General features: G+C 40.3%; 1 protein-coding gene across 5 annotated transcripts in view; it reads left to right on the top strand.

Moving 5' to 3' along the window:
* Positions 1-21,909, top strand: part of FOXN3 (forkhead box N3) — a 205,314-nt gene that overhangs the window by 161,531 nt on the left and 21,874 nt on the right. For 2 of the 5 annotated variants that reach the window (XM_058026266.1, XM_058026267.1), the window contains exon 5: positions 16,962-17,027. The exons of 2 other annotated variants lie outside the window; for them this stretch is intronic. In XM_058026266.1, the coding sequence (XP_057882249.1) occupies positions 16,962-17,027 (66 nt within the window). The remainder of the gene's footprint in view (positions 1-16,961; positions 17,028-21,909) is intronic. One more of the 5 variants, XM_058026268.1, reaches the window with a different exon arrangement.

The raw sequence follows: 21,909 nt of genomic DNA, 5'->3' as shown, positions 1-21,909 counted from the left end.
ATTATTTTGTGGGGGCTTATTAGACCATTTAAAGTAGCTTTTCCACCTTAGTGGAAAAGTCCTCAAAGTATTGATCAATGTCAGCATTGGGAATTGATCACATGATACAAATGAGAAGATGGCATTGGGTACCCACAGAGCTGGTTACAGCCTCAGGGTTTGTTCTTGAGAGCTTCCATCTCTCCTTTTAAGAAAATACTCTAAAGTAAATGGAACTTCCTTTTGTTGGATTGTCCTGCTGAGTTGAAAACAATCTGTGTCAATATGGAAAAACCATGGTAGATATCAAAGTTATACCAATTCTAGAGGCAGAATCAAATTAAAGTGACTTGAGACAAGTGGCATCAGCATGAAGTTATGCTGTCTGTAAAGAGTACTTTGCATTTCTATATCTTTTTACAGCCATAATTGAGAGAAGAACATTGGGCAACTTCACTTACAAAGCTCTTGTTTCCTTCCTCCTCTTGCCTTAAAGCAAACAAAATAGTCAGGCTCATAGTTTGGAGTTTATTGAATGAACCCAAATCACTTATGTGCTGTTTACTTGTAGCGGCAACAAGGCAAATAATAGATGTAAAAATATTAGCCAGACAAAAAGACAAAAACCTTGGCCCAGTGGTAAGCATTTGGAAACTCAGTTAAAAAGTTCATCAGTGATTTGGGCTGCAGGATAAAGGCACATAGGAAGAAGCAAGCTGAAAGTAAAATTCCTCAGCAGGGAGGTGTGTAAGAATACTTGTGATAAAAATTTCAATTCTAGTGTTATCTCTTCCTTTCTGTTTCTGTTTCAGTGCACCTTCAATAAGTATTGAAAATCACATTAACAAACAGCAAGGGTGTGAAGGAAAGCATGTTAAAGAAGGAAATTAATGATTGTGTTAGCTTGATGACCGAGGCACTTCTTTGTCCTGTGTTGCAAAGAAGATCTATCCAAGGCAGATGTAAGTGGGGACATAAGGTTTCATATTAAATCACATTTTAAAACATCTGAGAAATTGTAGACTGCAGGCCAGCTATAGCAGTTGTTGTCAACCAAGGCACATGTAGTAAGAAGCAGTCTTTACCTTGCAGAGTGAGTACACCAGCCAGGCAGCCTGTTCAAAGGAGGAGAATTAAGCTTCATCCATTGGGAAGAGAGGATGAAACACATTACCTGAAACCACAGTGTCTGCTTGGAAAAAGGATGTGAATTTGAAGCTGTACTGCTCCCAGGTTTTTTTCTGGCACAGCTTTACATCTAATCCCATTGGTCTTTGATAGACCTAGATACTGGTGAAGAATAATTGTTCCCATATATCTTCCTATAGGGTTCATCCTTCAGTAGGGATACAGGGTTTAACAGAGTGTCCAGATGGATTGAGCCTTCCCATTGCTGCTTGGAGGTCTGATGTGTCTTACTTTGAAATTGATAAATGGAGTGGTAGAGAATTGTTGCTGTGATATGAATTATTCCCACTGTTATTAAATAATAAACATGACCACAGCGACCTGCTCACTCTCTAAACTGGATTCCTTCTGTGCTTTAATCTTTGTAATGGCTTCGTTTTTGAGCTACAAAATGTCATGGGTGAGCTGTGGGCTTCTGAAGACAGGGGCAGCAGAAGGAGGTTGGTAGATTGATACCATATCATGTGTATCATAAAATAAGGTAGTAAAAAGCCTCAGGAAATTATATTTCTTAAGTAATGCAATCAGAATTGCTCTTAGACAGAGAAGATTGTTTTGTATTTACTAACTGTGTTTACTGCATTTTCTAATGTGCCTAAGGAAACTTCAGGAAGTGGAAAATGGAGTTCTAGACCTGAATCTGTATAGTTACTTTTGGGAATAACAGCAAAAATGAGTGAGCTTGATTTGCTACACAGCAGATGCCAGGATTATATGATGTGGAAGGAATGTTTTACTTTTAAACCCTTTCAGTGTGATGACATGCAGGGGAGAGGAAGGAGGGGCTGACATAAGTGCCCTTATGTATTTTTAACCTCTTTAGTGCTCTGAATCCAGAGATAGCAGTTTGATTCATGTAAGCCTGTCTGCATAGGTGGACTCTACCAAAACAATAATTAAATATAGTGTATGTTTATGGATTAGAGCTAAATGGGAACAGAAAATAATACTAATTATTCTGTGGTTTAAAGCTACACTTCTATAAACAGAAAATGCAACTAGCAGAGAAAAATGAGTTTGAAAATAGATGAAAAGTACAGTGTGTCTTTTTTGGTATTTATATATTATTTAAAACTAGTTTAGCAGACTATAAAGCTTTTGATTATAGTCAGCTTGTAAGTGTGTTCTGCTACATTGTGCAGCATCTCAAAATAAAATGGACCAGCAGTTGTTTACAAAAGCTAAAGACTTTCCAAGACAAAGCTCATGGGAGGAGCAGATGGTATTTGGGCATTGTGTTGTGGTCTTGCAATCCACTCAGTGCCATGTTGGGCTGATTCATAGGGTTCCATTTGCAGAGGCATCCTAGTGAGCAGCTTCACCAAGAGAAGAAACATTTGAATGAACTTTTTTTGTGCTGTCTTCAGTAAATGCCATTGACTGCTGCTGTATTTAAAGAAAGTGACAAGAGTGTTATCATAGCCTTGATTGAAATGGTGTCCTTTGCAAGCAGTGATCCTGCTGTTCAGGAGAGCTTTCCCATGTTGGCTGTGGTAAGGTGAGCAAGCCATGCAGGTGAGGTTCAGCCCCAGGTGTTTGGGGTGGGATCACTCACAGAGGAGTGCCAGTGGCCTGTGGAGTGCAGACAGCCCAGGTGTGCTCCTCAAGGGCACCCCATCACTCTGGGATTTGCTTTAGTGTGCAGCTGAAACTCCTGCAGAGGGAGAAGGGCTCCTACTGCCCTGTGGCAGGCTGCTGCCCCCCACCTCCCCTTCCCACACGGTGCGTTCCGGAGCGTGACAGTTTCACTTGGACAGGAGGGGAATGTGTTCTTCACTAATTAAAAGGGGGTGAAAATACATTCTAGCCAAGGGGAGAGAAAGGGGAGGAGAGTGGTGGGATGCAGGAAAGTGGGGGGACGATGTGAAACCTCAGGTGACAAGATCTTTGTGGCATTTCCCTTTTAGGCACTAATAAATCTAAGGATGACTTAATATGCAAAACCTGTTGAACCTGTTGGCAAGAACAGAGCCCCAGATCCTCATTGCAGAGGGTTTGTTTGTTGCTACCAACTGCATTTCAATTGCCTAGTGATAGTGTTTGCTTTCTTGGAATTTGCTTTCTGGTGCAATGTTCCAGCAGTCCTGAGAGCAGCCCTGCAGAGGTGGAGCTGCTGTGGGCCAAGGTACAGTGGGGCTGCAGGCACCCCAAGAGCCCAGCCCTGCTGCCAGGAGGGTAACAGCAGAGGAGTGCCATGGCTTCAGAGGGGCTGAATATGAGACCTGGGGGAAACTGCAGTCTCTTCCTACTCGCACTGGCAGGCACGGTTGGCGTTAAACCCATTGCTTTTATAGAAACAGGCTGACCTACTTATTAAGGCATTGTGTTTCAGTGTTCAGCTATGGCTGTCTGCCCCAGAAGGGTTGTGTTTCCAGCCCTGCTGAAACTCAGCCCCCAGCCATGGCAAGTCTTGGATAAGGCATGTAGATGTGTCTGTCCGGTGTGAGGAGCTCTGGTACCATAGCAAGGGGCACCACATCTTATCCCTGTGGGAAAAGGGAAAAAACCTGCTGAAGGAACTGATATGTGCCCAAGAGGAACAGGAAAATAGAAAGAAAATTGGAGAGGCTGATTTTTAAATGTTATGAAAGATTTTGACCAGAAACGTGTTTTTGATTGCATTCTGTGGGGTAGAATAATGGCAAGCCTCTTGTGGCAATAGCTGTGGGTGTGCTTGGGGTATCTTAAAGGAACCCTGCTTTGCCAGCTTGTGAAATTCAGAGGTGATGGTAATCAGCTGCCCTTCCCTAGCCACATCGGGAAAGCACAGGGAAGGGTTGGTTTGAGAAGAACAGATAGAAATGAGCAAGGTGAGAGACCACCAAACATCTCTGTGGAGTCAGGGAGGAGCTCCCTCTGCATTTGGTCAGCTGGTGGCTCTGTGCTGATGTCAGATTTGTGCATCTCATGTCAAGGAGATGATGGCATCAGCCATCATGGGAAGCAGTCCTGCAGCTCTTTCCAGCCACGGGCTTTGGACTATTATAGCAAATCCAGATTTCTGTGAGCAGGTGTCAAAATGTGGTGGTGGATAAGTTGAGACAGAGTTAAGAAATGTCCTTTCTGTGTCAGGCCATTCCTTCTGCCTCTGCTCTGGGGGCTTTTCATTTTTTTCAGAGCTGCTGGGTGTCATGTTGCTACAACAGCAAGAAGTATCTGCTCCATCCATCTGTAACAGTGAACTTAGACTGTGTCTGCTGCTCTGACTGGAATATATACACTTACATGGCTTTAAAATGAAAAACAGATTTGTCGCTCTGACAGGACGTCCCCAGCTGATTTAAAAGAAAATTTTCTGCTGTCTTTATAGAGGCTCTTATGAATATATCTGTTAAATTGCCCTCCTGGAAAATTGAAAGAGTTGTCCAAATAGTCAGAGCTTTCTGAGAGATTTCTTCCAGTTGTGCCCCTGAAAAGCTATGTCCTTCAGTATTTGCCATGTAGGCTTGGCTTTAAGGACCAGGAAGGAGTTCATGTAGACATGCTCAGCCAGAGTGTTATCACAGATTTTGCAAAATTCACTTTTCTGCCTTTTGTGGTTTTCCTCCAGTACCTTGTACTTGCATGCATTCTCTTTTTCTTTGATGTACACATATACCCTTGTCAAACTACTTAATATAAAAGTTGGGGGGGGGGGGAAGAGAATTTCTGTGTTTAAATTCTTGAGACGCAGTCTGCTATCATAATGATAGAGCTGTAGGATTATTACCCAGAGATACAAAATGACAGACATCATAGTTAATACTCATCAGCATCCTTTCTAGAAATCTCAAACCAGTCCCATCAGTAAAAAGCCTAAGCAAGCTGTGCTGCATTATCCTGATTGAGGGCCAGATCATATTTGATGTTGCTAGCTGACATAAGTAGAAAATAAAGTTTTCCCACTTCTAAAACCAACTTTATAAATAAGCTCTTTGTTACATTCAAATACATGCTCACACTTCTGTTAGAATACCCAGTAGTGACAGGAAAACCAACCTCAAATGTGTTCCCAGATACTTTGTCTTGAAACTAAAAGGATCTCTGGTAAAGGAAGATGTAGCTAAGTGCACACAGCACTAAGGAGTTTGTGGGTTTGTGAATTCCAGGTCTTTTCGAACCAGTATCAGGTCTAGCAACATTGATTTTTAATCAGACATAATTACCACTCTTAGTCTTCTTTGAAACAAGTGACTAATGACTTCTCCCCAGCCATTTTAAGGCTTTTCACTATTTTCCATAACTGTATTATAGTTGTACAATGTACCACTTGTTTTTTTTACTCTAAGGAGTCCTGTAACTATCAGATCTGTAACTCTGCTAATATTTCACTGACAATTTTGCATAAAAAAAGAAACATCTTCTGTGATATATTCCCAAAGAAATTATATTTGTGGCTTTTATAACAAAAGCCTTACAATTCTATAGAATATGCCATGTTTGTTATACTGGATGAGATATTATTCCAGAGTTATGAATAATTGTCTTGAAATCAGGGCATCAGGTATTTTTAAGGGGAAGAGAATCACTATGATGTTTTCAATTCTGTTCCTGATTATGTGCAGGCAGCTGTTTGCTGTAAAGGATGGCACTAAAATGAAAAATAAATCAAAGGTTTTTTCTTTTTGTATTTGGTTTTTTGGAGGTTTGCAACCATTACCCTTCGAGATGTCCCTGCACTCTGCTGGAGACAGGAAGGAGAGAAGCAGGGAGATAAGGACTAGGGAGGGAACTCTTCAACAGGCACACTGGGAAGCTTAACAACTGCTCACCTTGTGGCCATGCCAGGGAGGAGATGTGTGCACTGGGAGAGCCTCTGTACAGAGGGTGGTGGGGTACTGCGTCCATTGGCACGCCCAGGAGAGGGCAGGCACTCATTAAAGATGAGTGTGCAGAGATGGGAAAGGAGCAAGGCAAACATGTTCTCTCTGGGTTGGTTTGTTGTAATTGATCCAGTTAACCAACATTATTAAGATGCATTTGCCCAGACAGCCCGTGTTTTGCTCTCAACAGACACTCAGATCTGATGCACAGATCATGGTAGTAAATTGATTTTGCACTAGCAGAGGTAGTACAAACTGTGTGCTATGTGTATATGAAGTAGAACCTCTGAAAGGCCGGAGAGGTGCCTTTGTGTTGCACTGAAAAAGTTTGCAGAAACTGCTGCTTAAAATCAGTAAAACAGCTCTCTCTAGAGTTTGTTGAAATTTTGGAGTACAAAAGGAAATGTGGGGCTTTTTCTCTGTTTGGTTGTAAGCACAAAGTTGACAAGATGACTAAATACTTAATAAAGGTCCATGTTTCTTCATGGCAGCTTTTGCCTTGCCACCCACTTGGCGGGAGCAAGGATGTTCCTTCCCACCAGAGCCATGGCTGCCTGGGGTCGGGAGCTGCCTTTGGTGGGCTGCAAAGAGATGAGATCTAGCACCATTTGGAAGGGATTTTCTTCTGCAGCCTCACTGTATGCCCATGAGAATTGTGCGGAACATGCTTATGATTGTTGTTAATGAAAGCACTAGTCCTTTGTGAAACTGTCCTGAACTATAGCTGAGTTGCCCAGCTGTTTTAGCCTGGGGCTGAGCCCTGCAGGATGCTGGCACCCTGATCCTCTTCCATGGATGCTGCTCATCCTCTCACATGTGTACATATAAGTGTTTTCCTGGATTACAGAGCCAGCTCTCACTGTTTTCTGGATAAAGCTTCATTTCATTTATTTTTTAAATTTTTTGGTGCCCAAGTGCCGTAGTTGAGACCAAGACAATACAAAACAACACACTCCATTTTCAGCAGGCTTCAAAACCATTTTTATTATAGCATGCACACTTTTATACATTCTTACAAAACTCCTAAGTTTACACTTTGCTCATTGGTCACAAGAGACAAACAAAGTGCTTATTGGAATAGGCAGTTGCAGGTTTCTCTTATTTATCCTTCTTTCTTTTCTGGTTTCTCTGTCAACAACATTGGTAGAGAATTCTTTCAGGGGTAGATATGGATCCTCTTGTCAAACTTCTCTCTCTGGCTCACAGAAATTGCCGTAAAACCTCTTCCACATCCCACAGCTTATTTTAGGCGCGGCCTGTATGTGTGATCAGTGCTTGTTCAGCATAAAAAGAAGGGGATGAGAGCTTCTTAGCTTACCCACTCTGTTTTGTGGAGTAAATACACTTTACACCTTTCAGCTGATGAGCTGAAAGAGTCTGCAAAAGAGTTCTGATTGTGTGCTGCCCATTTCTTACTCCTTTGGTAACTTCACCTGTCAGCTAGTGGCCATTCAGAATTCAGGGCGTTGGAACAGGATCATTCATAGCAAATCAGAGGTTGGCAGAAGTGGAATCCTATGTGTCTCCTTCATTTTAATTAAATTAATTTTAATTAAATTAATCAAAATATAATAGATAATAGTAAAAAGTTGTTTCAACCATTTTAGCTAGAAAGGACCTGCATGATAGCAGTTGGGCAAGTTAGAAGCATCAAAGGGGGCCTGTAAATGTGACTTAACAGCAAAATCTTGTCTTAGTGCTTGCTCTTTAGACTCTCAAATGAATTACTCTCTTGCCACATTTTAGTTCATAACATTTCATGTTTCCTCTGCTTTTGAAATATGTAAGTAAAAATGCCAGTGATGTCAATATTGAATTTACATGTTTGCTAGTATATAGTGTAGATGGTGCCAAATTAGCAAAATGCTTAGTGGAATTCAGCTGAATTCAAGGAAATGAAAACAAAGGAAGTTTTGAGAAGTTTTTTCAGGTTTGCAGCATATCTTCCACAAAATCTCTTTTGTGAAGTATGGAAGTAAGAAACAAAAAAACTTTGATAATTAGGAAGCAGTGTTTAATCTAAACAAATGGTGTTGCAGTTCTTTTAAATAATTCCTGTTCTTATGTGTGCTGTTTAAGCTAAGTTAAAGCCCCAGCCTAAGGCTGACTAGTTTCACTGTAAGGTCTCTTCAGTGTTCAGCCTGTGTTCACATTGTTGCTTTAACCAGAAGTTTTCACCAGAACTGGCCAGTGTGGTTTCACAATATTGACTGTTGTAATTTGAAAGTAATTCTGCTACTCCATGGGTTATCTTGAAGACATCTGCAGTGAGACTTCCAAGATCTTCAAAGCCTATTTTTGTTTTCATACTTACTGATAACAATCCTTCAAAAATGGCATTGGTATTTTTTGCACTGCCTTACCATTGGCTTGAGCCTCATTCCTCAGGCTGCTTGAGAACCCTCTGGCAAAAAAAGTCAAAAGGCCCTAAATACTAGATTCCTGCCCTTCTGTCATTTCCTTTATTTGAAAATGAAAGAAGTTTAAAAGGAGTATTGCAGTAAGAGTGGAACGAGTTTTTTTCAGATGATGGCAGTGTTACTGTCTTCCTCCATTGATTTCCTTCAGAGAAGCAGAAGAGCACCTTGTTCCAGCCATGCTGAGCATCACTCCCTGTGCTCAGTCATCATCCACAGAGCTGGAGAAGTCCTCAGCATCTCCACGTACTTGTCAGACACCATCCTGGTGCTTCTGCAGGTTTATGTAGTTAAGCCTTTGTGCAAACAGGCTTTCACTGCCATAGTTTCTTCATGACTGTGTTTTGTGCTCTTTCCCTCTTTGTCATAGCTTTGCAGAGAGCTTACCTGCCCTAGAGAGGCAGTTTGGAAGGCAGCTTCCAAAGGGTCCCTTCCCTTGGGTCACATTGTGGGCAGCAGCACACTGTAGATACTTCTGAAACTTCACATGCAGACTTCTTGCTTTGTTTCAGCTCCTGTTAGAAGAGTTTACTAGAAGTGTTCTGATTGCCAGTCTTGTCTTCAGCCAATGCTGCTTTACTGAAATTATCTTTCAACTTAGTAGTCCTTCTACCTTGCTTTTTACCCCTGCATCCCCTGATTACCTCATATTGATAGTCTTAGTTCCTCTGCGTTCGTTTTGCTTAGCTGAGCAAGCCAAGCTCTCTGCTTTCTGTCATAAAGTCAGTTTCCATGTTGGTTTGGTGGTCTAGCTGGTTTTTTTTAGGGTTTTGTGGTTTTATTTTCAAAGAGTGCATCTTCCCTGCTTTTTTCTAGGTTTCCTCTAGGTCTTGGTGCAGTGACTTGCAGAAACTGCAGCTTTCCCCAGGCTGAGGTATAGAGTTCCTCAGTCCAGTCTGTTTTCTGTTTTCCACAAGAAGCATTTAGTTCATCAGAACTTGCTCTTTCAAAATAATAGATCTTAAACAAAATTAGGCTTCCTGTTATCCTTCCCAGTTAATCTAAACTGAATTGCTTCATGGTCCCCTGTTCCAAAGTCATCCTCATTATTTAACATAAAGAGCAGAATAGAATCTATTCTTGATCATTCAGCAACATGGATAAAGAAACTTGTCAGCTGTCACATCCAGGAATAACTGGTCTTACCATGATTAATAGCATTTGTTCTCCAATCTGCACTGTGAAGTTAGTCTCCCTTGTTGACGTAATTCCCATTTCTTTAATGATGCAGAGCTCTATCCAGATCTATATCTAGTGTAAGAAGTCAAGAGCAGACCCAGAGTCTCTTTCTTAGAAATCTTCTTTGACCATCTGTCCGCAGCATTGCCAAACATTTTCTTTTTTATTCTATTTCCGAAGTCTGCTCTTTCTTTATTGCATAACAGTATCCTACCATATAAAATCTGTATTTTCTTTGAAAAGCACAGACCTTTTGACACCTGTTTCACTAATAATTCTGTTCCAACCTGTTTGTGAATTTTCCTGTAATAGCACTAGTGCTTTGAGTTCCTCTTCCATTATGGCAGTCTGCCTGTGTTATTAGCACACAGCTATTTTAGCTGCTGGATTTTTTGTTCATCCTTTCTGCTCTTATGTTGGTTTTAGACTGCATTTGGCTCTTATGCTATATACACCGCTCTCATTGGCAGTGTCACATGCCTGACCTTTTTCTCATCATTAGCAGCAACTTTTTTTTCTTCAAATCCTTGAAATACCTCTCTCAGTTTTGTTTTCATGTTTATCTGACATTTGCCCCTTTGCTGTCTGGATCCTGAAACCAGTAGGGAATTTATGTTCCCCTCCCCAGGCCTTTGCTCTCTTTGTTCTTGGTGTGGATTATGGCGTGGTCATTCCAAGAGCTGGGGCATTTGAGTGAAGCCCTCCCGAAGACTCATCTTGTGGTGGAAGTACCCAGAAGCCACCTTTTCCTGCAGAACTTCAGGAAACTGTAGTGGTTGAGGGAGGCAGGGGGACTGAAGACATTTCCTCAAGGGTCACTCAGGCTAAGGGAAATGCATTGGGTCTTTTCCAGCTGGCACGTCCTGTGCCTGCTGGACTCAAAGAGCTACTTGGTTCTCAAGGCCTGGTGCACACAAATATATTTTGAAATAGCAGTGAGAGGGAAATGAGTGCTTAGAAAAACACTGGTATGGGACAATATAGGGTATGGTTTATTTGGTCTTAAATGGTCAGAGTTTTATAGAGGACTGCTTCCTGGTCACAGTTTTATAGAGGACTTCCTCTGCTGGCCATCCTCCCACTTTGCTGAAAGAGAAGCCTATTGTTAGCAGCAGGGACATGATGAAAGCTTGAGCAATGGTGACCTCGATGTCCCAGAGATAACACACATCTGCATAACTGGGTACAAAGAGCATGTGTGTTTATGTGTATGTGTATTCTTCAGTCAAAAAAAAAAAATGTTTGCAACCTGTAAGGCTGCAAGGAGTTACAGCCCTCATAATCACATCTTCCACTGTAGAAGCTGAGGCTGCAGCAATCAGTCAAGAAGATGGTTGAAATTCCTGATCAAAAATCAGGTAAGTACATGATGGAACAGCAAATTGTTTCTCTCTTCTGTGCTAGCTCACTGGCCAGCGTTTTCTCTAGCTGATGTTCTGTGTTCAGTACTCCAAGCCACACAGGCTGGATGGAGTCAAAAAACTTTACTGTTGCCTTTGTGATTGGTAGATTTTTTTTCTCCACGTCCCTCTGCACTGAAAGTTAGCCTTGCCAGTAATGTGCATCAAAATGAAAAAAAATTAAGGAACAAAACCAAAGCAAAAATCTCCAACCTGCATTTAAGCTATATATGCTATAATGCATCATCTTTATGTGTAAGATGTTGTCTCATCTCTCTTTAGTCAGGTGTCTCTTAAAATATTTTTTATTTTGCACTGGTAAAATGACTATCAGTATTCTGAGTCTGTCTTTTAACAGTTAAATGATCTCAATCTTTACTCCTGAGATGAAAAGTTAGGATGCTTTGTTTTCCCACAGCTTTCTGAATGATAAATGAACCTCTTTGAGTTAGTGCATGCATAAGACCTACTGTAACTCTTTCTACTATCATTCTTTTTATTAAAGCTAGCATTCTTAACAAGAATACATTGCAACTGTATGTTTAGTTTACAGGTTTTCAGCTGATAAAATGGTATTGTTAGAGAATAGAAATTGTATGTGTTGCTTCATGACAATACAAATGTAACAAAATATAGAAGCAGGAAGAAGGTTTCTGGGAGAAATGTTCTGTATTTTTTAAAATTAGACCTCTTATGATACTTGTGCCATAGCTTACTTGGCAGTGCCAGAAATGAACCTAAATAGGAAAAATTATTAGTTCATTTAGACCTGTGCCTTTCTTCTTCTGTGTCTCATACTAGATCTATTTAAGGAGTGTGAGATGCTCCACTGTGACTTGGCATTACTAATGAAGTTGCTTCCTCCTGACCTCTATTGTGTAGCTTCCAGAATTCTCATACTTGGTCTTTCGTGCACTGTTGTTGAGATACGAATATAACTTCTTGTTTCTTCCCAAGATCTTGGTTCTGAATCCTACTGGTTTACTGTACTCTTCCACAAGTGTTCTGTTTATTTTAAGAGAACTTCTTAACCTTATTTAAATATTTCAGAAGTGGACTCAGTGGCATCCCACATGAAGGAGTTTGACAGAGTTACAGTACTTACAGTTCTCTTCAGGTATTTCTTTCTGTCTTGCACATTGCAACTTTATTTTAACAGCTATATTCTTATTCTGTCATTAGGCAAAATAAATTAAAAATAGAAAGGAAAAAAAAGCAAATGGGGGAAAAAAGCCTTCATTCTGTTCATTATTCTCTGTGGTTTTGACCTGACTTATACCAAGGTTAACCATCATGATATGGGAAGGGAAAAGGCACATCTGTTAACAGAGAAGTTAAACAGGGGCAAGCTGCTCTTTGCTCCGTTGCAGTTTAATAAGCCTGAAGGTAAAGATGGAAGACAGTGTTGCTTTTGCACCATTTTACTGATGAAAATTGAAAATATCAAAGAATCAAATAACAAAAAAAAAAGTGTAGGAATGGGCTGTGCTAGAAAGTGAGGCAGGAAAGGGGTTAAAAGACTGATTTGTAGACAAGGAATAATCTGAACTTCTGCCTTTTGAATACATTGGCACTAGGTGTTAGGCATTCCATCTACACTGGGAACATTTAAATGGGAAAAAGTAGTGGAGGATGCTGAGGCAGAAGTAGAATGGGCCAAAAACTAGCATACTGAATGGTAAAGTGAAGTACTTCACACAAATAGTTCTATTTTAGATGTAATAACTTTAAATTAAAAGAAGATCTTATAAATTCCTTCCTGATGAGGTACCACAGCAATGGTTGTAGTGTGCAGATGGTGCAGTTTATTTACTAACTACATTCTTTACGTCAGTTGGCTGTAACATTTTCTTAATACCTAAATATGCATCTTAAGTGCCTCTCTCTAGGCATCTGTGCTGGAAAATTCAGGCCATGGTTGCTTTGAACTGCTTTAGCTGCTATTTTCTTTAAAACCTTATGGTATGGCTGTAAAGATAAATTTCCCTTTGCACAGCCAAAAAGGCACTATGTTACCCTAATTTTTATTTAATTGGAAGGGGATGGATTTGAAGGGTTTGATCAAAGTTTAAAATAGTATCAAAATAATATGAATTACTGTAAATCACTTTCTCTCTGTATAAAATGAACTCTGATCAGAGATCACAACATAAAAAAGAACAGCTGTCACATCTGGCTTTCTCAGCTACATGACTGATTTTAATTATTTTTTGTGAATTCTAGAATAAAGAGTCTTCTACCTGAGGGCTATCCTCTGCATTGCTTGTATATAATCTCATGCTAAATATTTCATGCCTACCATTTTGCCACTTCACATGTCTGTGCAAGACAGATTCTGATTTATACAGGTAACATGCAAAGCAAAGTTTGGCTCCAAGTACATCTTGACAATATCATAGAAGATGTAATTCCAGAGTGATACTGTAGAACTAGGTGCTGTTTAGAGATTTGGTGTTCACTGTTGAAGACTCTGCTGACAAGAATCTAAACTGCAGCAAACAGAACTGCCATGAGGTTCATACCACCACCGGTATCATCTTTGTGAAAACAAGTGTTGTGTTTAAGAGCAATGCTGGCCAGAGCAGTGCAAGGGGAGGTACTGCAGCTGTAGTAGAAATCCAGCTCCTTGATGCCTTTCATGCCTTACAAGATCTTCTAAGTGCTTAAGGCTTCTTCCAGGTCCTTTCTGGTACCTTGTGATGGATCCTTGGTGTGTGAGGGACCAAGCGCTGAAACTTCAGACTGCAGCATGAAGTACCAAATGTGCAGCTGGACTGCAGTTGTTTGTTAGGGAGGACTGTGACTGCTGGCAATTTTTGTCATTATTTTCTTAACACTCTCCAGTGTTGCCTGTTTGAGACTTTGACACACTCTTACTTCTTTGTACAACACCTGCAATCCTTCCTTTTCTTCATTGCTCCTTACTTCCCTCTTTCACAGGGAAGACTGGACATCTGCTTTCCACTGACCAAAAATTAACAGTTCATGTATGCAGTCAGTTCACCATTTTTACTTGAATTAGCAAAAAAAGAAGCCAGAATGCATTAATTTAAATACCTAATTTTTTATATTCCAAAACTTTATATGTAGTTATTTTTAACCTGGTTTCCTAGGGAAAGATGTTCCTGCAATCATGTTTCACTAACCACCCACTGTTAATAACTTCAGGAGCCTTTGTGTTGATCACAGACTTCAGGCAGGGCAGAGATCTCAGTTCTGAAATCCACAGCTGCACGAACACAGGCCAGGTAGAAGGGACAGGATCCAGTTACCAGCTGGTGGGGATGCAGCAGTAAGCAAGGTCAGGCCTTACAGCTACAAATGGGAGCATCCACGTGGAAGAGACTTCAATGGGGAAGGGGCCATCAGCATGGGGGCACTGGTGGGGACCAGCAGCAAAGCCAGAAGTGCCAGTCTCAGCAAAGGTGCCTTTCAATCCCATGCCTTTGATGCTGCTCCTCATGGCTACTTCTTGGCTCTTCTTGACACACTGGTCATGAGAATGCCTCCAGATTGTGGACAAAAATGCTGCAAAAGAATGTGCCAGTTTTTCAATCTGCCTCTTTTTGCAGGCTCAGACAGCTGGCCCTTGGCCCTTGTCTCACTTGTGCACCAGTCCCTCCTTTTTCTTTGTTCCTTGCAGTAGGAAAACCAAAAGCACATTTTCCTGGATGCTACTGACACCACCATTCATGCATGCCTCTGAGCTCTCTTACCTCTGCCAAGGCATTATGGATTAGCTGTCTAGTTTCTTCAAGAGTATACCAGCAGAAACAGAAACATAGCAGGCGTGGATGGGCTTGAGATGTGGCTATGCTTTGGGAGACAGCTGATAGCAGGTGTGGATGGGCTTTGAGACATGGCTGTGCAGTGGGAGACAGCTGCTGCAGATGCAGTCCCTGTTGTGAGCAGCTCATGTTCATGTCTCATGTCATTGCAGAAACACTGTGGTGCTGTTAGTGGTCCAAAGGCTAAGAATGCACCTTTCAACAGAAACTGGTTGCATCAATTTTATCTCAGATTACAGAGTTTATTACACAAACAAAACCCAAAGTCATCAGGAAATGTGTTTTTCCTGGTAGTGTCCTTTTATTCTTTCAGCAGCAAAATTCACATTATGTTACAGTGTCATCCACTGAACTAAAACAAAGCAAAATTTAGGAACAGCCAATAAATAAACGCTGAAGTTGGCTGTAGGAATTATGATATGCTAAATTCAACTTTTAAGAATCTCTTAATTTTATGGTATGAAAAAGAGAGAAGAATTCTGGTGAATTTGGTTTGTCTTTCTCAGGCTTCTTTTGTCTTGCTTTTTAACATTAGATGGATTATTCCTCTTTAATTGGAAAGCACAGACTTGCTGTGTAGTGTGTGGATCCAGTCTTGCAACATGGCACATATTTGGGAATGATGCTGTTGGGAAATGGCACTTTCAGCATAGATAATTGCAGCAGGAATTCTGCTTTTGAGGTGACTTGAACATAAGTTGATAATGCTGCTTTTTCTTTGGAAAATGTTGACCTGTCCAGAAGACACAGGCACCTTTTATACTAAGCCTGCTGCTGCTGCTGCTTCAGCTTCAGTTTGACACCCACTACACTGTTTCCTTGTTTAGTGTTTTAGCAATTAAATAATAGAGCAGTCACCTTTAGAAGAGTGCTTGCAGCTATTCACAGAAAAGTAGTACATACTTAAACAAATAAAAAGTCCCTTTTTTAAATTCTGCAGTCAAGTGAATTTCTGTTTGGCTTAAGCAGATTTTGAAATCCTGTCTACGTCATTTGTATTGTTAATGTATTACAGGGCTTTATACCACATCACATTACTGGGAATAGATTTGAAATATATAAAGATCAAAAATACAGATATTTTTAACAGTGGTAAGTAATTTTCTATCATAATAGCAGAAAGAAAGTGCCATGAAGCTATTAGTAGTAAATTAATTTTTTTTTGTATGTAATTTGGTATAAATACTGACAAGCTGAAAAAAACCCCAACCCCAACCAACAAATGCATAGTCATTAGTCATTCAGTTTAGCAGCACAGAGGCAGCAGTCAGCTAGGGTGTGCGTTTTTATGTCTGCTTCAATTGCACACTTCATTTATTTGGACATGGCATAGGCGGCTTTCTCTGTCACACGGCATCACTGCACGATTAGCAAGTTGTGCCCCAGGGCAGCTGGGACGCTTTGCTGGGGCAGATGTTCTTTTCAGCTTATTCAGTGGCCGTTGTGGGGTTGTTTACTGTTGTCATAGATACCTGCATTTCCATAGCAGCCGAGCTGTTGTGTGTGAAGCAAGTGAATATAGTTATAAAAGGATCATATTTTGTTCTGTCTCTATAACTTACCATCTGTCAGCTGACTTTTCATGATGGATTCAGAAACCAATTTAAGAATAACAGCAGCCAGCTGATTATTTTTGCTTATATTAAAGTGACAGTGGGCAGGAATGCAAATAAATTGATGCTTCGATGAAATGCTAGTTGTTTTTTTTTTTTTTCTTAATTGCAGCAGTTTGTCTTCCAACACTTTCTCAAACTTTGCTGAAATCTTTCTTGACAAATAGAAATGACCAAGTGTCATCTTTTGTACTTGCTCAGGTATTCCTTGTGCTTTTCCACTCCTCAGCTGTCAGCTCATCCCTCTCTGTGGCTTCCAAATTGTGATGTTGCTCCTGCTTTCTCAGATCCTTTGTAATGAAATCTAAATACTCTTCACAGAATTAAACAGGGAATTGGTGAGGCTAACAGCAAAGATATCATGCACACACAAGCATAAGTATGGCTCAGTGACATAGATCACCACTCTGTTTAATAGTAACAAGGGGATCACATGCAAGTTTGGGGATAAATTTAATGTGTAGCCAATGAGCCCTCTGAGTGCTGAACTCTCCTACCTTTTCACTCGGAGACGTGGTCAAACCTGTAGTTTAGCAATGGGGGTAAGAAGATTAGCCCAGTTGTAAATAATGTATTTATTGGTTGATTTTTCCAGATCCTGACATTGATGCTGCCACTGCCATGATGCTTTTGAATACTCCCCCTGAGATACAAGCAGGTTGTGAGTAGATATTTCTATAGCATATAGCAACATAGACGTATAAAATTAATATTCTCTTTTATAAGTATACAGCATACCAGATAAAAAGGATGTAATAAAGAAATATAACTTCCCTTGTAGACCCTTGCACTTCCTTGACCCTTACATGAGTATAATTTTGTGGTTCTTATTACATTTGTTACATGAATAATATTAATACGTGATCTCTTATGTAAAAGAGAGGTTATTGTTATTCATGACATACACTTAAATGAGTAACATACTATTATCCATAGTGATAGAAAGACCTGGGGCAACAGCCAGGAGAAAGGCAGGGAGAGAGAGAAAGAGCAAGAGAGTGCAGGATACATGGCATATGGTTCTGTTTTCATTTTGTTTTGATTTGACTCCTATCGTGTAAGCTACCACAGCCATCTGGATACTTTCCATTCACTTGGGCACTGTTTCAGCTCCTTCCTTGCACACATCCTGCCTGTTGTGGGTTTTTTTCTCTGCCTGATGCAAGGCAGTAAGCAGGTGACAAGGAGCAAAGAGAGGTCTCACGTGCTGCCAATACTCCCCTCCCTGTTCTGTGACCAGACCTGAGGTTTTAATGCTGTGCATTAACAGAGCCTGGACCCCCACTGGACTGGGCTGTGCAAATACTGCAGGAACCATCCTGCCCCACAGAGCTTGCAGTGAAGGTATTACAGGAATCCATAGTGAAATACAGCTGCACAAAAACAGAGAATACAAGAAAACAAACGTATCACTAGCCAGCAAGCATGGTAGTAATGCCAAGTGACAGGCAGCTCTAAAAAATAAAGGCAGAAGTTAAAATAGAAACCATTACCAAGACTGTCTGGCATCACTGCTATTGTTCTAGCCTGGGCAACCAACTCCAGATTCCCGGGGAAGCCTTGATTTGCACTTTGATACTCTGCCTGGGGAAGAGAGTCAATTACCATCAAAGCATTTCCCATGCAGCTGAGGAAAGCTATTGTCAGGCTGCTTTGTGACCCTGCCAGAGGAATGCTTCTTGAGAAGCTGCTCTCAGGAGAGCAGGGTGTACCAAGAAACTGCTCTGGAAAGAGAAGAGTGGTCCTTGTCCTCCTCTCCTAAGCAGCTTTCAGGAACTGTGCATGGTAAAAGGGCAAGCAATACCTGCTGTGTGTAGGAAGGAAAAAGGAAAGCTTTTGTTGGGAAGAGGAGGTTACACTTTGTAACTGATTAATTAGCTTTATGGTTTTAAATGACCATTTAAAATTCCACAGCTATGTGTGAAACACTGCTAACAATCACAAATGAATTCTAAAATCAGCTTCTGCTTTTATATGAAATCTTGAAATGGTATCTGACAAACATTGGTTACTATTTACTCCAATTCCACCATCCCTTAGTTTTCATTTAGAAAAACATAAGGCATAGTAAAAGAGTAAAATACTGTTATTAGGATTATTTTGTGTTTGTGTAGGTTTTACTGTATAGACTTATAAAACTGATTGTTCACATTGCTACTAAAGGTTAGGATATGCAATTATAGTTAGAGTATTAATGTCAGAAATCAGTTTCTCAATTATTAACAGCTTGCAGTATATTCACAGACCAAATAAAGGCAGAAGTTCAAAGTAGCCAGCTGTGTACAAGTTTCTACTGAAACCTGCAATCCAGCTGGCACCAGGAGTTAAAGCGTGAAAGATACTGTGATATGCTAAGAGAGGGCATGTAGGAACATAGATTTAATACTTTTTGCTTCAGTTTATTGAAGTCGTGTTTCATCAGGTTTTGTAGGTTTGTGTTTGAAAAGAAACAGCAATTAAAACACCTGCTTCCTTTAGAAGCAGCTACCACAAGTTACAAATACTTGGGATTTTTATTAGTTCATGAATATTAATTCCAAAATATTTGACTTGCACTGAAAACTGTATCTTGACCTGCAAGGCACTGAGTACTGTCTGGGCCATCTTGGGCAAGTTGCATCAAATTTATGGGCCTGTTTCCCTCTTGTGAATCTAATTTGGAGAGACGACAGAAGAAAACAGGATAGTGAACAAATGGTAGAGCTCCATTTAGAACTCATGGGTACTAAACCAGTGAACTTTAGAACTCATGGGTACTAAATCAGTGAAGTCCCTGAGTTAGTTTTGTACAGTTGCTTTTTTGTACAAAAGATTTTCAGCACGCCAACATCTTGAAAGTGAATATTGCTAGCTGTCATTCTAAGAGTGTGGCATCCTGGGCATGTCATTGAGTCTTGCCAAACCATGATTAAAAGGGGGGATAGGTTTTGGTGCTTTTGCAGTGTGTTGGAATTCTGGAGATTCAAGTCACTGGAAGCATGTAGGTAGCAACACCTTCTTAATTGGTGAGGTAATTTTGAACTTTGAGCCACTTGCTTTTCTGGAGGGATGAGTAAAGAAAGGGGCAGTGTTAGTGTATGGCTGTGGCTGCTAGTGAGCAGTGCTGTGGTCAGAGGGATTGGAAATAGAGATTTAATCCAAGAAGCTTCTCAGTGCTGTTACACATAGCTCCAAGTTCATGCATAGTCCTTTGCCCGTTGCTATATAATTTGTGAATTGCACACAAATGCAAGTACATTGCTAAACCTAAAGTGTAATGCTGCAAACAGCTATTAAACAGTGCTCACAGAAAGGATTTGGGTGGAAACCAGGAAACTGAGAATCTTCCCAGCTCTGACATCCACCTTCTGGTTTCAGTACTCTCATCACTGCTCGGTTGGGTTGACTAGAAACTGGTAGCCTTCAGAAAACTTAGCAACACTGGTTTTGTGAGTGGTTCCTTATAGGAGACTGAAGTGCTGTGGTGAAGGTATTTTAAAAATAGGTTTTCTATGGTTTAAACCAGTGTCTCTCTGATTTGGAAGTCTTTATTAATCTTCCTCTCAAAACATAAAACCCAGACTAGATACGTATATTGTAAGTTTGGTGGGGGGAAAAGTAATTCCTTAAGGAGATCTACTTCACCTCTACACTTCTAATATTGTACCCCAATGAAATTTGCTTTTTAAAGTAATGCAAGTGGATTGTATATGAGCAAGATACATATACAGGAATGAAGACCAAAAAAATTGCCTTAATGACAGTCAGAAATTCTCCAAATAGGATAAAATAGAACGTGCTGTTTTGTTTGGACATTTTTATTGTACATGAAACTTGATAGATGTAATGTTCTATTTCTACTGCTTATGGACAAGTCACTTAGTATAACTGAGAGAGCTTCCAGCCTAACTTTGAGTACCAGAAAATGATAAATCATTGAGAGTAAAATGTTTCCTAAAACTATTTTTACTGACAATTTTGTATTAAAGCAAAAACTAGGAAAATACATTTTCATAATGTTCAAACTTTCTGTTGCTAGATTTTGGTTGAGATTTTGTTTTGGTTTGTTTTACTTTGGTGTTTATTATTAAGCCATTAAAGGGATGAAATAAATTTGGAAAGAAAGCTTACTTTTATCAAGTACTTGCTACTTCTTCCTCCATACTCCTCATACTATTTTTAGAAAAAGTACGAGTGATAGGATTATCAGGATACATTTGTCTCCCTAAACAAAAATCTCAACTTTTGTTTAGAATAAATGTCTTGTTGGATGCATCCTAGATTCACAGTTTGTAAGGACTACAGAGTATGGAATTTAAAAGCTATGAAATGGTCCTTGAGCTGTAAAATACAAGTTGGGCAGATGTCATCAAATTTGTGCCTGGGATAAGATAGCTGAATAAAGTTACACATCTGGCAGAAAACATTTGCTTTTGGCAACTTCTGATGTCCCATCCACTATAGATCATCAGCAATTTCCTACTTTCAGTTCTTGTAGCCTGATCTAAAGAATTCTACTAAATACTGTACTGAAAGAAAGCTTGTCAGAAAAGAGCTGAAGCTGACAGATATTAGCCAAAACTCAGTACCTCTTGTCTATAGTGATTTCTTCTATGCTACAGAAGCTGGGTCAGGGCAGAGTGCCCTGAGATCAATGCATGTGCTGTATGATGACAGAAGAGGCAAAGAACCAGTCTGTCCCTACAGGATACTCTCGCACATTCCAGTTCTTTAAAATTCATTTCTCAGTAAATACTATTCATTCTTCCTTGCTAAGTGTTGGCTACCTTGAGCTAGACAGTTTGATGAAGTGTGTGTTTGTTTCCTAGATCACACAAAGAACAGGTTTTTTTACCAGTTCATTGTCTTGATTGACAACAAGTCTCACTCCTTGCCTATGCGTCATTTAACTTCCACGTGCCAACATTTACCCAAGAAGTTAGTTTCCTTTTCTAGTGAGCTTTTGGGGTGTCAGTGTGTCTGGGGACTATCCATTACTTCCTCCTCCTTTTGCATTTCAATTTGAACCAAATTGCTGCATTGTTTGTTTGACAATCAGATCTTCAGGGAAGGACTCAGTCTGACATGGTTTTTCTGACACTGCTGTGAAGATCTCGGGTGAGGTGGTTATCTCAGCCAGAACTGGGCTTGCTTCACCTGCACAGCCCTGCAAGTTAGAGATCAGGGATGCAGTCTGTTGAGAGATGTGATAAAAAAAGTCCATAGTTGGACTAATCTACTCAGCTAATGTGCACACAAGAGCATGCTCTGGATTAAAGTAGTCCTGCACTGGCTGTGGAGTGATCATGTAGCCCTCTACTTAATTTCCACCTACAGACCCTGAGTACAGGCTACAAAACAACACTGGATTTTAGAAGGGCTTCTGCTGGATCCTTTTAACACTGTGAACATAGTGCCTTGATGGATTCAGATTATGGTATGTTCTCCCACATGTCAGTCACTTTATTGTCTGTTAAACTATAGCATGAAAGTTCTCTACAAAAGGGAGATTTTTTTCCCCTTGGAGAATTTCAGGGGTGTAGTCTTGATTTATGACATTGGAT

Source organism: Melospiza georgiana, chromosome 6, assembly GCF_028018845.1.
Source record: "Melospiza georgiana isolate bMelGeo1 chromosome 6, bMelGeo1.pri, whole genome shotgun sequence".
Lineage (NCBI taxonomy): Eukaryota > Metazoa > Chordata > Aves > Passeriformes > Passerellidae > Melospiza > Melospiza georgiana.
Note: the sequence above shows the minus strand (reverse complement) of the source record. Positions and strands in the feature narration are given on the sequence as shown.